The sequence below is a fragment of the Tetrao urogallus genome (assembly GCF_951394365.1).
Source record: "Tetrao urogallus genome assembly, chromosome: 1".
Classification (NCBI taxonomy): domain Eukaryota; kingdom Metazoa; phylum Chordata; class Aves; order Galliformes; family Phasianidae; genus Tetrao; species Tetrao urogallus.
The window spans coordinates 152568772-152588436 of NC_136813.1; the positions used below are offsets into that span (position 1 = coordinate 152568772).

The window sequence follows — 19665 nt, forward strand, 5'->3', positions numbered from 1 at the left end:
AAAGCATCAAAAAACAGTCTTAATTTCTCTTCCTTATGATGTCTGCAAAATAAAAATCAACTAATCAGAATGGGATAAAAAACCAGCATCCTCCCCCTTCTTTAGTCCTTCCCCCTACCTTCAAATACTTTACTTACCTTCTATGACAGTGGGTATTTTCCGTTGAGTATGAATGTGGTCTGTCAATACACTGCCAAGGTGCTTGTGGTGACAATTGCAAATTATCTAAATGTTCACTGGAATCTGAAGGTCTAGCATGCTTCTCAGTAAAAAAAATAAAAAAAAATGCAGTTGGTAACTCCTGCAATTTGTCACAAGTCATGAAAACAATTATTCAAAAAACAAAAGTTATCCATGTGAACAGACTTCTGAGCATGACTGAGACTATATACATCTAGGACTCCAAAATGTGAAGGTAAATCTGAAAGAGTTTGCAATCTATTACTGCAACAGGAGGGATTCTCAGTAGTGCAATGACCATTGGAAACTTACCTTCAACTAAATAAACAGGGCAAAAAGGTGACTTCAGTTATACTTAAAGTCCTAAAATATAATGAATTATACATTTGTAAGTCTTCTTTATTTTAACTGTAGGAGATAAAACATTAGGAATAGTATGCTCGAACAAGGAAAAAAAAAAGCCCTAAGAAAACAAAAAGTTAAAACTTCAGTTTATCAAGCAACTAGCAGACATTACAGCTCAATGACCCTTAGCTGCTCTGAAAACATTCAGCTGTTGTCATATAATGCAGATCCTAGTACTTTAAAGTACTGTGTCAACTAGCAATTTTTAATCTAATGCCAAACGTACAGATGAAGAACATCTTCTTTTTTTTTTTCTTTCTGCTACCGTGAAGTAAAGTCTTGAAATAAATCCAAAATAAAGAAAGACTTAGACAAATGAAAGAATATTTGAAAGAAAAATCACATTTGGGGATGAGGAGGAAGTCTGAGACTTCTAAAAGTAACTGTGTCTTTCTCATGTCAATAGATTTTCATATTAATCACTGCAGAATAGCATACCTTTAGGAATGAAGACTGAAGACCATATCCCTAAGAAACGAATAAAGACTGACAAGTAACAAGTTTTGTGACGTTACCTTTGTCCAGTGCAGCTGGTTTGAGATCAGGAGTGTTTGTGAAGGGAAATGGGTGCAATCTGGAGTTGGCCATTCATACCCTATTGCAGCCTGTACAAATGAGTAAAGTCAAATAGTGCACTGATAAAATCAGTTTAGTTTTGATAACTTTTACAAAGTCTCTTTTCAACTGTCTTGTGTACTGTTTCAAGTGTTTTCATATCATATATCAGAATTGCCACCACTCAAAACACTCTTGAAGATGCTATGCTGTACTCTTTGATTTAAAAAAAATCAGATTTTTTTGTTTTATTTTTTGTTGTTGTTAAAACGCATCTCTATATCTCAAATTCTTGGAATTTAATCTCAATATTGTTAGTAAACATGATTTATTAAAAATGACTGCCAAACTCTGAAAAAATACAGACATGAGATACTTAAAGGCCTAAATACTACAAGGAGTCAATTGCTCTTTTTTTGAGCAACTGGGTATTTTATACCTAGAAATAGGTGCTTGATCCTGCCAAACTCATTTTTCCTGTGTAAAATGGAACTCCTGAATAGTGTTCACTGAAATCTGGGGTTAAAAAAGGAAAGTCTGGCAAATAACAAGGTCTTTCAAGCCCCTTGAAATTGTAAGAGAAAGAAGGATGATATTTCAGTTATTTTGAAAAATTTAATTCAGTTAGTGGTCATATATAATTTGGGGATTTTAAAAGCAAAGCTCTTATTTACAAGGTAAGTGAGTACTGCTGAACCAGTATTCTTCTTCCACTCTGATCTAGGTTCATTGGATACATTTTTCAATTTGCCAATTTAGATTTTAATTTAAAATTTTTAAATTTGAATAAAAATTTGAATTTTTATTTTCAAGCACTAAAAATGATTCATTCCTGCATGTTTGATTCCTTGGTTCTGGAATTCTCTGTTCTTTGACTACAATATATTTGGATTTTTATCATTTTATTTACAAAATCCAGACTGATTCTATGTTGTCATCAGAAATTGCTGATGTCTTTTTACTAATCTTCTCCTTATTGTTTCATTTCATGATTAAAATATACATTATCCATCTTACCCCACTTCCTCTTTCAGGTGGTTGTACATGCTACGAAATTATCTGTTATACTTGCTTGTAAACTACTAACATATCTCTTTCTCAATTATTATTCTCATGCTGATAAACACTGAGTAGTTGATTAAAAAAAAATCATTAAAAAAAACTGCCACATTTAATTTTTTTTTCTAGAAGATTGCACTAAACCCAGTTGCAAAAGCTACCATTTAAAGTTCTGACATTGATATAATTCACATACAGAAAACTGTATCATATCTCTGTTCATATCACTGCAGAGACAAAACTATTGCATATTCAAGTTCTGCAGGTGTCTGTGAATAGATTGATTGAAATGAATAACTATGAAAAAGGGGGAAAATCTGACCAAAATGTCTCAGTGAAATCAGGCCTTCCTTCCAACTTGCCTTCTTTGAATTTGCTCTTTAATTGCATTAAGTCATACTTCTAGCTTTTCAGACAATAGTTTCAGATTTATTTTTTAAGCATGGGCATGCAATCCAGTTGCAAATAAACTCAAGGTCTGCATGGCCATAGAATCACAGAATATTCTGAGTTGGAAGGGGTCCATAAGGATCATTGAGTCCAACTTCTGGTTCCACATAGGACAACCTAAAAATCAGACCATGTGTCTGAGATGGTTGTCCACATGTTTCTTGAACTCCAGCAAGGTCTCTAAGGAGCCTCTTCTGGTGCCTGATCACCCTCTCAATGAGGAACATTTTCCCAATACTCAGCTTGAACCTCTTCTGTCACAGCTTCATGCCATTCCCTCAGATTACATTTCTGCCACCAAAGAGTCAGCGCCTCCCTCTCTGCTCCCCTTTATGAGGATGCTATTGGTCACAGTCCCCCCTCAGTCTCCTCCTCCCTAGGCTAAATGAAGCAAGGGACTTCAGCTGCCTCATACGTCTGCTCCTCTAGACCCTTCACCAGATTCACAGCCCTCTTCTGGACACTCTGATAGTTTTACATCCTTTTTGTACTTTGGCACACAAAAATGCACACAGTACTCAAGGTGAAGCTGCACCAATGCAGTGTAAAGCAGGATAATCATTTCCCTCAGCCAGCTGGCAGTGCAGAGCCTGATGCACCCCAAGGCACGGTTGGCCTCCCAGACTGCCTGCACACACTGTTGACTCATGTTCAACATACTGTTGACCATGAGCCTCAGATCCCTTTCAAAAGGGCTGCTCACAAACTTCTCATCCTTCTAATCTGTATGTATAGCCAAAAGTGCCCCTTTGACCCAACTGCCAATTGCTTATCCATCACATTATATTTACGTCTAGTGCTCTGCTGGGCATTTTGTCCAGAAGGATACTGTGACAAACACAATCGTGTTTGTGATTTTGTGATCATAATTTGTGATTGTACTTGTGACCTTCCTCTCATGAACCCATGTAGGCTGTGACCAAAGACCACATTGCCCTTCAGGTGTTTTTCAGTAACTCCCAGCATAATATTTTCCATAACTTTACCAGGCACTGAAGTGAGACTGACAGGCCTGTAATTGCTAGGGTCTTCTTTCTTGTCTGCTTGAAAACTGGAACAATGTTTGCCACCTTCCAATCAACTGGGACCTCTCCAGATAACCAAGACTGTTGAAAAATAATTGACAGATGTCTCTCAGTGACACCAGCCAGCTCTCTGAGCACTCAGGAGTAGATCCCATGGAGCCCCATGGACTTCTATGTACTCAGGTGAAGCAGCAAATCCCACATAAGTTTGGGGTTGGCGGGGAGTTGATTGTTACCACAGTCATTGTCCTGCAACTCTGGGCACCTGCAATCCCAAAGCTGATCATCAGTGAAAATGGGACTTCATTTTTGCTGGTATAATAAGGTATACGAAAATGGCAATTTTCTTAAATATTTTTCTCCTCCTCTCTTTGTAGAAGAACCAATAGATCTTTAGAGAGGTAGGTTCCTACTTCATGTAAATATCAATCAAATTAATTTTGTTGTGCAATGATGTGTCCAAGAATGACTTAGGTATTTATATGTCTTACATTAAAAGTGAATATGATTCAAGACGGACTGTCAGAGTTCAGGTCAAGCTCATACCCTAGCCATCTGAATTTCTATCTCCCCAATTTGTTTCATTGCATTTGTTTCTGATAGAAATCAATAAAGCCATGAAACATGAGAAGTAATATTCTGCAGTTCTAGTCAATTTCAGGGAAAAGAAATCACTTAAGTAACGCACAGATCAGATATTTTTGTTTTATATGCTTGCACCATAACTCAGTTAAAATTCTTTTAAAACTCAGGTTGAAACTTTTCTCACAAATACTTTCTTAGTCCAGTGTTTGACAGTTAATAATTTAATGTTCTCCATTGTGTTTCTGTTTCTTACATAGCCTATAAAATGTCTTTCAGTGTTCTAAGCACTGAAAAGAAATATCAATGAAAATAGAAAAGTAAGATGCAAGAGTAGAAATATGCAAGATCAAAACAGAACAAAAAAAAACAAACTGATTTATCACTAAGATTATATCCACTGATAAGAAGCATCTTTGGCACTAATATGTAGCCTATTATAAAAATATACCACACTGTCATCTGCTCTGGCCAACAAAAATAAAACATAATTGATTTTTAAATGTATTATCTTTCACTGTGTTTATGCCCAGAGAGATAGCACTAAGTTCAAGAAACTTCTGTCTATATCTTTCCCATAAACACTGTCCTAAATTATAACTAGTGCAACGTTTATTTGCCAAAAACTAAGGCTAAAAATTAGATCAATTTCTACTGAGATAGACGAGAAAAAAATGCAGCCTGAGTTGAATTACAAAACAAATAAAATGATATTGTCTGATTGCATGTTCTATGTAAGCAGATATTTACTACTATATTCATGTTTATTTCTGAAGTCAAAGAAGTAGTTTCACTCTGAAAGGTCTACATGGGTCTGAAGCTACCCCATGATTCCAAATGTGGTAGGCCTCACAATCACAAGATAATAATCTGACAAAACTGTGAAACTACTTTTTAGAATTATGGAGAATTTACTCTTTATACCTCTTTACTTTCATTTTCTTATTATCTCATTCTCTGCTTTCAAGACAGTAACAGTTTAGCCAGAGTAATTGTCCTATTGATATTTATCTAGGGATTTTATTCATATGGTATTTTAAGATAAAATTGAAAATGTAGTCAACAGCATATTTTTGCAAAAAAAGGGGATTAATACACAAAACTCACTCTGAACTGAGTCATGACTGGTCCCTGGAAATGACAATAAGTATTGAGAATGAGAGGGTTAAAAAAACCACAGTTTTATTTTCAAAACTGCTTCTACATCACTATTTCACATTCAGCGTATAGAATTCTTTCCATTTACAAAAAATTCACCCTGCACATCATCTGCCTGGTTTTGCCTAATTTGTTTCTCTGGATTTTTGCTTCCCTTGGTGAGGAAGGCCATTTATAATATTCTTGGTCTTTAACATCAAAGAATGGCCTTATTCCAACCAGATTTTGCAAAGTATCTGCCTTTTCTACATTCCAAATAGTTCTGAAGAACAAGACAATAGGCAACAAGAGTTAATAAATACATTAAAAACTCAGGATGAATCTTTCTACTAGTTTTCTTTACAGAATTCAAGCATATGGTTTTTCATAGTGGAGATGTCTTTGCTTCCTACTTTGTTATCTTCTGATGAATATATTTGATATATAAATCAAACTGTTGAAACAAAAAGACAAATGGAAAGCTACTTTAACCCAAAGTAGAATTTTAAACAGCATTCTGTGACTATTTTAAAAAAAAATATCCATTTTTGAGCAACGCACACCACATACTTTTCCTAGTATTAGAAATCCTGTAAGTTAAATGAATGCTCTGGGATTTGGGTCAGCAAGCATGAGTGTTGAGGAAAAAGGCCTCATATGCTGAATGTTAACCCTGTGGATATTCAGAGTAGAGAAGGGCATACGAGGGCAAGCCATACTGGACTGTCTCTCATCTTGCAGAAAGCTGTTAACTTTTTCTTTTAATTCCTGGCAAGCGTATTTTATGGTGCATTTCACTCAAACCCAGTGCAAATCTAGCAAAAAACATTTCATTTAATTTGCACTGGACTTCATTTCTGCCAAAGCCTAAATATTCCTTGCTAAAAATGTATTCTGTAAAATGTAATACATTTTTGAAAACTTGCTAGGAAATCATGAATTTTTAGCTCTTATAGAAGCTACAGAAGGACAAACAAGTTTTGTATGCTTATTTAAAATTGTTGACAGATTGTGATCAAGAACTGCCGGAAGACCTAACTATTTTTTTTTATTTCCAGTATTCCACCAATGCAGCTAAACTTCTGCCATTCCAAAACTGCATGTAAATGCATTGATCTGACCAACTTCATTAAAAAACAAAACAAAAAGAAAACTGTATAGTTGTGGCTTTTTTTTTTTTTTTTAGCAGGCAGGACACATAGGTCATTTTATAGAGAACAAATGTCAGAACTGTGAGCAATAGAAAAAGCAGTCTTTTTCTATGCAGTTCTCTTTCACGCATGTTATATGGTGAAGATAAAATAAAGTAGCACTCTAATAAGGGTTGTTTTAACCTCTGGTAATGCTTCCTTTTCAAATCTGCCTCTACGTAGGAAGAGAATGCTGGGCATGCTTTCATTCCCATGATTGCTAAAACCAATGCTGTAAGCCAAAAAAGTAGCACATGTCATACATATTCCTAAGAAACATCACAATAATGAATTGAGCCCAAAAGCTTTTCAGAATTTTAGAAAACTTCTTAATAGAGTACATTCTTGCAGGAAATTTAGAACAGGTTAGTGGCGTAGTTGCCTAATTGTAGAATGATGTACCAGGATTTACTCAAAAAAATCAGAATTATCTTTGAAGAAAAACATTTCAGAATACAGTATTAGGGAATATCTTTGCCAAAGGTAATTTTTTCCAAAACTATTAATAAAGTGAGAAGATTGATTGATCTCTCGAATTCTTACGTTTAATATAAGTACAGATGTGATTTCTCTAAATACATATGACCAAAACAACAGAAATAATTTTGGCAACTATCAAAATAAGTGAATAATGAAAATTTCAGAGACTCACAAACTCTTCTTTCACAAAAAATATTAACTGAGTACATACATACTTAACACTCCACAAGTCTGAAACCTATTGCAATTTACCAAAGTCTTTCATTACCTACATGACCCACATTTTTTTCAGAAAAGCATTTCTGCTTTAAGCCTGACAGTTTTCAAAGGAAGCTCTGGGTCCTACATTTATTTATTCCTTTATTTATTTATTACATACAGGAATACGAAGTACAGATAGGCAAACGGTAACCTCAGTTTCAGAGGTTAGACAAGTGGTTCAAGTAAACATCAGAAATGGATTTTTCAAAAATCTTTTGAGATTCCCACCAACCTCACTAAGGTCCTGTCTCGTTTAGCCCACCCCTGAAACCACTCTAAGATCTCAAATGCACTTTTCCCTGAAAAGGGAAAACTGGCCTCCTCAAACACAGAGAAAGCTGAGGCACTTAAAGAGTTATTTGCCTTTGTCTTCAAGGCCTGTTCAGGCTTCTCACACTTCGTGTGTCCCAGAACTTCCAAGCAGGGGTTAAGGGTGTAAAATCCCCCCTGATGCTAAGAGCAGAGCAAGTCTGAGACCACCTCATGAGGTTGAACGTTTACAAGCCTATGGGGCCAGAGGACGCGCAGGGCTCTAAAGGAACTGGCTGATGTGGTTGTCCAGCCATGCATTTGGCCTATGAACACTTCCCTAGTAAGTCCAGGGAACTCACTCAGTCTGAGTCCACAACTCAGACTGAGTAATGAATCTAAAACTACACAGAACTGAGGACTTTTTTCACTTTTCTACATTTTTTCCTGGTTTTGGCTTCTTTATTCAATTGTGACACTTAACCATTTTTAGAGAAACAAGACTGAGAAGCATAATTAATTATATAATTGTACTTTTCTATGTTATACTATGTATTTTAGAAGCATTTCAGTGGCATTATAGAACTGAGATCACATGATGCAATGCCAGAAAGCAATCAGAGTGCATTTTGCATAAGCTGTAAATGTCACAATTTCTAGTGCCTGTGTTTCTCTTTATCAGATATTGACTGCAAAAACCTACCTCTAGGGCTAGGATATCTATTTACTAGATAACAAGAAAACAAGATTTCAGCATTTTAGATAAGAATAATTGCTAAAAAAAGTAGAATCTATCTGACCTACAGAACCTATCTGACCACGGACTAACATACCATTTATTAATCATAGGAAGATATATGTTACCTGAGCCTTTTTCTTTTTTCAAAGAAATGGATGAATCTGAAGAAATTTTCATCAGAGACTCTTTTGCTTTTCCGTTTACACTGTAACTTCATAGCAAATTTCATTTAAAAAAGGGATTGTGTTCTTTGCAGCACAAAACATACAAAAGTTTGATTCTGATCTGATACTTACAGGCAAGCTCTTGTAATTGCTTAAGTGTCAAGATCTGGTCAAGTTATGGGAACCCTCTAACCTATAGGATATTTTCCTGGCATAAGCTGGAAAACAAGAATCACTGGCACAAGCTCACAACTGGGGACAAACCACATCATGCAGCATTATCTCAAAAAGAAACAAAACACTGCAAGCGTCTAGTGTGGAAAAGTGGTAAGTCTGCAAAAGGTGGGAGATACTAAGAAAAATAATTGTTCTACATGCTGTTTACTTTTCTTGAGTTAAAATATGCTTTAGCTTTTATTCCTCCTACACTTCAAAAACAAAAAGGAAACAAAATAAAAAACAAACAAAGAAAAAAACAACAAAAGAAAAGAAAGATCTCTTTCCCAAAGACAAGTTAGAGCTAGGCTAAGTTCTAAGTCATAAATACAATACTCGTGTATATTTCAGTGTACTTCAGAGGCTGATTTCATAGACCAGAATTTGTTATTAATTACTTGAAAAATTATAGAAATTCACCTCAGCTCATCTCAAGTTTAGGTGACTAGGTTGTTTAGAAGCAGTCAGACAGCCTGAACAAGAAACTGCAATGTACTAACAAGTCACTGCCTTATACAAATGCCTTAAAAGGTATCTATATGCTCCTTTATACTCCAGGAACATGGGTAATTGCTACCCAGCTGCCCTGGAAAGGGGAAAAAAAAAAAAAAAAAGAAAATTTTGTCTGGCTGGGTTATGTAAAAAATGTGAAGAAAACCAGTCAAGAACTTTAAAAGCTATCAAACACAGTGTGGTTTAAAAATTCTATTCAAGCAAGATCAGAAGCAGAATGCTTTGTCTCAGAACAGTGGATTTATTCCTTTTGCTGAAAGAAGTTGTGATGAATTATTATTTTTTTAATTTGGCTGAAACTTAGAAAATGTTATTTTCTTTTTGAAGAAGTATGACTAGATATCCCTAACTTAAACAAAACTCAAACCTAGTTTTGCAAAAATACAGTGCTCTCTGTACTATGTTACCATCAGTATTGGTAGTTGATGAAAGTAAGATATAAGACTGTATGTTGACCTAATGTAGAACAACAGTAGTTGAATCATAGAGTCATAGAATCACAAGGTTGGAAATGACCTAAAGACCATCTAGTCCAACCGTCTTCTCATTACCACTGCTACCACAAACTAAGCCATATCTTGTAGCTCCTCATCCAGATGCCTCTTGAAAACTGCCAGGGACGGTGACTCCACCACCTCTCTGGCCTGACCACTCTCTGAGAGAAAAAAGTTTTTCCTCATGTCCAAACTAAACCTCCTGTGGTACAATTTTCAGCCATTTCCCCAGGTCTTGTTCATTGCCTGGGAGAAGAGACCAAACCTCTCCTCATCCCTATCTCCCTTCAGGAAGTTGTAGAGTGCAATGAGGTCTTCCCTGAGCCTCCTCTTCTCCAGACTAATCAATCAAAGCTCCCTCAGCCGCTCCTCATAAAATTTGTGCTCCAGACCCCTCACCAGTTTCATTGTCCTTCTCTGGACATGCTCCAGGGCCTCAATGTCTTGTAGTGAGGGGCCCAAAACTGAACACAATACTTGAGGTGCAGCCTCATCAGTGCTGAGTACAGGGGGATGGATGATCACCTCCCTGCTCCTGCTGGCCACACTATTTCTAATGCAGACCAGGATGCCATTGGCCCTCTTGGCCACCTGGGCACACTGTCGGCTCAATGACCACAGTTCTTAGAAGATAATTGTCTTAAAAAGTGATTGTAGTCAATTAGTTCAACTTACTGACAGTGACATTTTGCATTTGACTCACACCACATTTTCATAATGAAAATAACAATGCTTATAGTTGCATGGTACGGAAAGTAAGAGCTATATCAAGCAAATGTATTGTCAGGTATCATCCATTAGAGATAATGAACTCTGCCTTGTAGAGCTCAACATTTGCTGCATGGATGGACTGCTGATGAAAGATTGTCCTAAGATCAACCTTCTGGAGCATATTGGCTGGAATTCTCCAAAGTCCACATGAAAGACATGAAAATATCACCAAATACCAGCCTCATACTTTCAGAGACATCTGCTGGCCAGATCTTTCATCTCATCTGGGATAGCCTGTTTGACACTGCACAAAAAAACAGACATAAAACAGTAATGCCATCAATTGCCTCTGAATGTCTTTGGCAGTTTATTGGAGCAGAGATGAATACAAGAAGTTAGCAGTAATTGTAAAGGTGAAATGATTACTATTCATGCTATTGTGAGCAAGATAAAGATCTTTCCTCCAGTTCAATAACATGCAATCAATTTCTGACATGACATGGAGCCAGAGATTTGTACTAATAATATACCACTGCTCAACATGCATAAGTGGATAAAATAGATCTTTGGAAAAGACTGCAGTTTTTTTCCCTGTGTTATTTTAAAACTTCAACTTCCACAGAGCACTAAATGCACTGAGTTTACAATTAAGATATTAAAAAGTTATTTAATGAAGACTGGTACCTAATGAGTGACTTACTACACCACTGTGTTTGCGACTTATTTAAATAGATGCTTACGCACTAGCGACTTTGTGAATTGCTAGATAACACAGAATGAAATCACTGTAACTGAAATCTTACATAATATGGATATAAAAATAATGATCATACCACAAAACAGTGAACTATGATTTAGTAGACATAGTTTACTATTTTTGTATTAGGTTGTAATTAGGAAATGTTATTCTCTCACTACATTCACTCTAACCAACAGTAAAATCTGCACTACAAAATGGAATCCAGATTTTTTTTTGTTCTTCCTTCACACTCCAGCATATGGGATCTCGTAGCCTAGCAATACATACTCCTCCCTACACACTTTTTTGAGGCCCAAGAGATAGCCACTAATATAATGTGTCATTATTTGTCTCTGCTTCAGCACTTTGCTACAAAAACACCAAAGCCAGAAAGGAGGAATATAGAAGCAAAGACTTCTCCAGACTTCTTGTTTCAGGTAAAGTAAAAAGCCCATGTGATTTCTTTATATTGCACACAGTTAATAACATGATACAACGATTCTGTGATTCTGTGATCACTATTTCACACAAACTTTTCAGTAGGTCAGTCATAAGACTACTACATATTTTGTGCAATCTAGTGAACACAATATGCTTGAAACAAAGAAACAGAGGAAAAAATATGATAAATATCAAAGGGTATGAGAAATTTTTGAATTCTACTTACAGTCAATCTTGAAACTCTGAAATGTTTAATCACTGATATCCTGTCTAGGTTTAAACATTTTAAATTTACCACATACAGAGCTTGGAAGAAAACAGGTATTATATTTTTCATCACAACAAGCTAAGGGATTGAGTAATTTATTCAACATTAATCTCCTGTTCAGCCTTTGAGTCTGATGCACAAATTAAAATGTTAATTTGGTGATTTTGGAAAAAAGATGTATGGCAACACCAGAAAGTGATACAGTGCAAGACTCACTAAAATGACCTGGTGTTTGTTTTCCTAACTCCTCCACTCCTTTCTTTTCTCCTTGGCTTCAGGAGCACCTGTACAGATGTGATTATCTTGCTGACAGTCAGATGGAACAAAATTGCCCATGTGAATTTTAGTTAAGCAAACATAACAAACCAAATTATTTGGGCAGGAGAGTGAAGCAAGCCTGGCTCAACCAACTTAAAGTATATGAGATTCTGGACTACAGGCTGAATAATTCAAAACAGGGCATTTTCCTTGTTTTCTACGTATGAACACATACTTCTTCTGGTGAAAAAAAGTAAATTCTTTCACTTTCTTCTTTTTATTACCCTAGAAAAAAGGCAGGGATCATAGAATGTCAGTTAATGAGACTGTTCTTTTTTTGTATATATTTTTAAATGAATATTAAAAAACAACCCTAAAATTTAAGCTAGATCTCTGTTTAAACACACACATTTCCTGTCTTCTAAATGATTTTTGGTACTACTACCTCAAACTTCTTACATGCTCTAATATAGCAATTCTGAAAATCTTAAGATAGATGCTGAAAGAGGGAAGAAAAAAATTGCCCCCGTCATCAAGTCACCAGAAATTATTTATAAAGTCTGACTACTTTCTAATGGGATATAAGATGGATGACACTCAGATGATCAAAGACTGATGAACGGCACACTTAACAATACATCCAGTTTTCTATTACCCCCACAAGCATGTGAGAGAACAGTGCTTCAGACAAGTAAATATGTGAATAGGAAATTAACAGTTGCCTTACCATGCATACTGAGTCTAGAACCAATGTAGAATATGTCTTTTGAGGCCAAAATTTTTGTTGCTTACTCAATGATAATGTTGATCCTGTGGAAATGTTTTTTTTCTTTAATTTAATTACTAATAGAGTTTTGACAGCAATATTCCATAATTTGGAGCTTCTTTTTCACAGAATCACAGAATCATAGAATCACTAAGGTTGGAAGAGACCTCCAAAATCATCCAGTTCAATTGTCCACCTTTTATTCTTTTTTTCTTTTGTTGCTTTTATTTCGTGAAAGCAAAACTTCTAGTCCAATTTCAACATTATGAAACTTAAAGGCCATTATTAACTGTACATGATTTGCAAAAAAAAAAAAAACCAAAAAACACCAAAATCTATACTAATAAACATTTTTTGATTTATTTATCTATTTTCCTACAGAAGAAGTAAAAAAGAATATTTTTTTCCTGATTTATCTTTATTTTTGTTCATTATCTTTAGCACTTTACCTATGGGATAAATAAGCCTGCTTCACCTCTGTTACTGGAGAGGTGTTTCCTTTTATTGGATTCTTCTAACACTGAATCAATATATTTTCTATATTTTCAGATGTATTACTGTTGTACGTTTTGTTCATTTTCATGAGAGGCTGACATTTTTATACACGTTATAATCAGTTACTAGGATACTAAAAAACTAAGGACTTCAAAAGAAAAATAGTTGTGTCCTTATTCTCATATATTTGTTCTTTAACTACAGAAATATATGGGGTTCTATGGTGTGTTTGAAATTAATAGCAGAATAACTACCAGAAAATCTCAAATAGCAGGAAGCAATTAATCCATGACGAATACATTTAAGTGAGTTATACATATCAAACACTTCCTCATTTCTGAACATTGAACATCCTAGCCCTTTCAATTTCTTTTATTTTCAACACTCACATGACTGTTTTAGAATAAGTATACTTTATACTTGACATGAAATTTTTATGCTAATGGATATGCTTACTTCATGAGATACAAAATCATCCACATTTATTTCTTCGTAGTTATCATCCACTTCATCACTTTTAACAGCTGCTAGCGCACTGGCCAGTTTCCTTCGCAAAAGAAAACCCTTCCAAGATGCCTAAACAAAAAATTTAAAGCATGTTATACAAAGTCATAGATCAAACCCAAATCCAGATTCTCTATGTTATCCCATTAGGAAGATAAAACATCTTGGGTCCTGGTTTAATAGCTCAATGATCTGTTTTTTGAACTTTATGTGACATTTAAAACTACAAGACAAATTAAATGCCAGCATATGTCTAAAGCTTAGAGTACTCAAGAGGCTTTCCACAAGTAAGCAGAAAGGAATCCTGCAACTCCCTCAACTATAAACATGAGTCAACTAATTAATTATTTGACAATTCCTTGAGGGACTACTATAAACTGAAAGGAAAGACTACATAAGAAAAAGCCGCGTGTTAACTTCCAAATCACTGAGAATAAAAATACACTTGTACTAAATGTCTTTTAGTTTATAAGTAGCTATTCTTGGAAACTTCTTATGCAATTGACCTAGGTCAGTTACTCTCTTAACTGTCTAAGATCTTTATTTAAAAATTAAAAAAAAAATACCAGTAGGAATATTACAACAAAGAAGCACTTTAGGAATTAGATGCTAGAAAAAGTAGCAAGATATTACGAATATATCAACCTACAGAATCAGATCCAGAGATCATAATGAAATAGATGGAAATAGCAAAACTAATTTCAAGACAGCAACTTTCTCCCAGATCACTGTTTGACATAATTAGAGTGGAATATGCCCTAAACATTTAAAATACTATGCAAAAAAACCACCTCTCTTGAAAAACAAAGTGTTGTCAGCATTTAACAGCTTTACAATGAAGGCACTAAAACATGAAGGATAAATCTTATATTCTGGTTTAGCAATTAGCTTGTTAATTTTTCTTAAATGATTGTCTAGCTTCATAAAATGCTAAAAGTATTGTTGGTTTAAGACACACAGTTTCTCACTGTTATAAAAATGATTATATATGTCAGATCTGCTTTCTTATCATTTCATTGGTGTTTTGTTGTTTTTTTTTTTTTCCTACAGATCTTCATAAATAGCCAGATAGAGCATTACTGAGGGATCAGGCGAAAAATATATTTCATTCAAAAAATACATTAGTTTTTACAAATGCAATGTAATTCTTAATAGTACATACAGGAGGATAAACTGTAAGACATCTGTTAACACAGATCTATGAATGCAGATCAGCACTCAACTGAGATCAGAAAGACAAATTATATTATAGCAGTTTTAAAGAAATGAGACAGTAAACTGCCTTACTGTATAAATTCCTGATATACTTACCTTTGGAATGCAGTTCCAGTTACTCCTTTAAAAAAGGATAGAACAGACTAAAGGTTCATAGAGAGAGAAAAAGATAAGTACAGTGTAGTGTGAAGAGACTAAGTGGACTGAACTCATTAAGGTAAGAGTGAATATAAGGATGAATATGAAAGACATACAGATACATAAAATGCAGAGAAAAGTCTATTTACTTCCTTTGAAAATCATGAAGTTGGAACAAAGAAAAATTGGTTAAATAAATTTATGCAGATAACTCTTCACATACTAGCTACACGCTATACTCAAGAAACAAATTGAGCAACAGTGGAAAAATTGGCCTAAAAATGTAGAAAAATCCATGGAGCCTGGCAACATGGCATATAGATTCAGTATCTCTTTAGAAAACTAAACAGAGCCAAGGCATGGCCTTGCATTCATGCACATAGTTAACTTCTAGCCCAGTATCTAGCATAGAACAGCTTAAGCCTTGGTGAGCTGCCAATGGCAGTATGAATGAGGGAATCCTTTATTTTGGGAGATGAGGAAACAATGTAAGGCATGAATAAGTAGAATGGGAGAAATGGGTTGAATGCTTTGTTGTGTAGATACGAGACACATTCTTTCACTCATACAGCATTTGCCAGTTAAATAGCATAGACACACACACCAGTAAGAGCTTGGGCACAATATGCCTTAAACATAATACTAGAACTAAAAATAATAATAATAGTTAATTCAGGGAAACAGCGAATAAAGTGAAAGTAGTTTTATGCTTTTACAAAACATTTTGTAAAGAAGGCTCTCTATTAGAAATATTAGGCTTACAATATTTGAATAAAAAAACTTTAACAACAAATCTATTGATAAGATCATAAATAAAAATATGTATGAGATACAAAGTACACAAAATAAGTAAGATATTTTCTTTACTAAATCTGAAAATCAGCAAAGAGAAAGCTGCAAACAAACCTGGATTACTGTGGCAGCTGCATGTTTCTGTCCTGACGCCTCTCCAAAATGATCATTCCTTGTTTTGGTGCAGTCAGCCTTCCTCCTAGTATGGTACTTCCTCCAATGGGACTGGATCACTGATGCTGCCATATGTAACCTAGTAATGAAAATAAGTACCTTCATGAATAACATAACCTCATCAGTAAACTTGGGTTATCATAGCTGCCCAACCGTAAAACCACTGAAAGAACAGCACTATATATTAGAAGGCTCTGACATTAAACTCTGAATTACAACCCCCATGCAGTATAAATGTTCAGAAACACACAGGCACATATTCACTCCATATAGCTTTGGAAAGATTTCCATTCACAACGTTAATTAGATTCTACATTCACTGGAGAGGAAGAGTGTCCTCAAAGCAAAGATTAGGAGCAGAAATAGTTTAATAATAACTAAGTAATCTGTCAGAGGGGGGGAAGAAGAGCGGCATTTATCTTCCATACTGAAAAATATTAGAGGTGGCTAAGCTGAATATTGAAAACTGCATGATATAAATATCTCCAGTGGAGCAGAAACAAAAAACTGACAAAGTGCCATTTAATCTTTTGCCTCCAGTTTAACATTACTGGCCACTAATTACATGTGTACATTTTCTAAGTTGGCTATTGCTTAAAAATCACCGATTAGAGGCTACTTGGGCTTGTTCAGTGCCTGAGCTTTCTAAATATGTAGTCAATTTTTTGAGGGAGAAAAAGTTTAATGCAGTTCTGCTTTAGCACGTTACTATCTTGGAATCCTCCACAAAATTCACATTACAGTTCGCCACTGAATTTAAGAAAATATACCTAAATTTCTCCCAGTATTTACATATCTTCTTTCTTCGTATAGTGCATTTATTTAAATAACGAAGTACTTTTAGCAAAAAAGATGCTCCAGCACAAGTCACAGCATACTTCAGAGGTTAAGCCAGAAGAAAGCAGTGCACGAAGTATTCAAGTATTTCTTTTTAAAATATGTTTATTAAGTTTACCCATCAATATGTATTTTTGAAAACAAATTATTATGAATTCATAACTGAATTTTTGGATCCTTAGAGAAAAAAAACATCAGCTTTTGTTTTCTCTGACTGCAAAACCAGAACAATATACCAGCAGCAAATACATTCCCAAGAGGTAATAAACCAATTTGTTTTATACAAGAGAATATTTGGGGGGCACAGAACAAGTTGAACCAGCCCTTCACCTCTGCCTCTACTTGTAAGAAGTGAGTTGAGGCATGTTGGAGGAGTATCAAGGGCAGGGCAGATTAGCTCCTCAGTCATCACAACGGCAGGAGACTGGCCTAAGGTCAAGGGAGTAGGATGGTAGATTTAAGCAACTTTTACATCTTGCCTTCTAAGTACTAGATACTGACTGTAAACTCTACATAGATGAACCTCAAATGTCTAGTGAACAATACAATAGAAAACTTTTACTAGTTTGTAGTTTAAATCCCCTCCAAATTTCAACAAACAACCTAGTATTTTCACCTCTAATGTTGAATGTTACTTGTGTATTGATGGGTTGGTGTCATAAATGCATTACAAATAAGGAAAAGTTAGGAGATCAAGAGAAAGTTTTAAAATTCTCTTATTAGACAGTGTTTTAAAATTAAGTGCATACTTGTGTATTACATATTATCTGATTAAATATCATATGGAATTGTTAAGATGAAGATCCAGCATGTATCACTTTTAAGTAATTCCTTATTTTCTAATCAACTTCAACATGCTATTTTCATACTATCTGCTCAATGTGTATGTTTTAAACAGGGAATCTTCACTCTATGCCTATCCATATAATCTATCTGAAAGCAAACCAAAATCTGTCTTACCTTTCTGTATTGTTCTCCAAATCTCTTCCCAAATTACTTTCTATAACTGACTGTTGCAGTGTGAACTGAGCAGATATGTTCTTGTTGCCATTGCTCTCCCCACTGTAATTAATACAAGATTCAGTGCTTTTCTGCTTCATTCTGTGATCTTCTTTATTTTCCTTTTGCTGCACAGATATGGAGGAGTTAATGAATGTGGCCTGAAAATGGCCAGTAGTAATCCATCTTTCAGAAGGATCCAACAAGACCTGTTTATTTTCTGTCACACCCATGATAAAGAGGTTATTTTCCTGTAGGCAGCCAGTGGATGCTTGCTTTAAATGATTTTGCAGTGCTTCTGGTCTATCTCTGTCAGTAGTGCTTAGTTCACCATACTCATGTGCACATCGATGTTCAATGCTAAGTTTCATCAACTGATTAAAATACCAGCATTGTCTCTGCACAGCATCAATGGAAGAGATAATTCTGAAGGAAGATAAAAATGTCATTACATATATTTCAAACTATGAAAAGTTTAAAAAATACGTTCTCTTTATAAACAACTCTATATTCTGAAGCATCCCTATGTTTCCATACACTTACAATGAACAGTAGTTACTCTGAAAATCAATTTCAATATTTACAAACCTTAAATACATTTTTTTCTTTTTTTTAGTAGTATCTAAAATATAATAATATATGTTAGACTGCTTATTTTACTTTATGATTTGTAACATTTTTAATGGTTTCAATCTGAAACAGGCAGTATGGCATATATTTCACTGTTCTTTTTCTGTGTGGTTAGAGTCACAGAAAGCCAAAAATGTTAGAAGACTTCATGCAATCTTGTTACAAAATCTGTAACAGTCTTCTTAATCCATTTTTTATTTAGGACCTATGAAAGCTGATATAAAAATAACACTATTTTAAAAATTTGATTAGAACTACAGCAAGAAAAGTCAAACTTGGATTCTAACAACAAACCACAACACTAGAGAGAATACAGGAAAAGAGGAACTTTTAAATGTAAATACTTTTATAATATAGGGGATGGTGCTAGACTAAAGTTCATGAAATATTACATTTCTCTGCATTTTTTTTTCCTGGTTAAACACTAGTCGAGTTCCTGCTTATCTTTGTTCACTTTTGAATTGGGGTTTTATATGAAGCTGTGAATATTAGCCTGATATAGCAATAAAATTGAGTAAAAGAATCATACAAAGCATCTGACTTCCCATCTGATTGTTAGAAAGAATCCAGGAACATTAACCTATGAAGTCTGGCTCTGATTAGTTGTGCCACACCATCTAGAACTAGGGCAAGAAAGAGCAAATATGAACTAATTGTTACAGATACAGAAGGCTGTCTGTATTTAGACAGTGTTTATCTGTTATAATAGGTAGCAGGTACTTTTGGAACCAGCAAAACATTTTCCTTTGATAGAAGAGATAGATGCAGAGATCTGTAATCTGGAGCTATTTTCAGAGGAGCAAAAAGTCAATTCTAGGTCAGCAATGCAAGATAAAAAGTTGAAATAAAATCAATTCTCTCAGGGGTCTGGAAAAAGTAAGTTCTAAGACAACAGTTTGAGTAACAGAATTCCCTGTTTATCACTCTTGAAAGTCAAAGCTTTTATAACACTTTATTTTGAAAAGACTTGTTACCTTAATAACTACTTCCTCTAGTGAA

At 34.8% G+C, this 19665-nt stretch overlaps 1 protein-coding gene across 1 annotated transcript in view; it reads right to left on the reverse strand.

The window, feature by feature from the left end:
- LRRIQ1 (leucine rich repeats and IQ motif containing 1) overlaps nt 1-19665 on the reverse strand; it is a gene marked incomplete at both ends in the record, with an annotated part of 96926 nt that overhangs the window by 44082 nt on the left and 33179 nt on the right. Inside the window, 5 exons of the mRNA XM_079548931.1 lie at nt 138-262; nt 1101-1190; nt 13834-13953; nt 16141-16279; nt 17998-18462. Of these exons, the coding sequence (XP_079405057.1) occupies nt 138-262; nt 1101-1190; nt 13834-13953; nt 16141-16279; nt 17998-18462 (939 nt within the window). The remainder of the gene's footprint in view (nt 1-137; nt 263-1100; nt 1191-13833; nt 13954-16140; nt 16280-17997; nt 18463-19665) is intronic.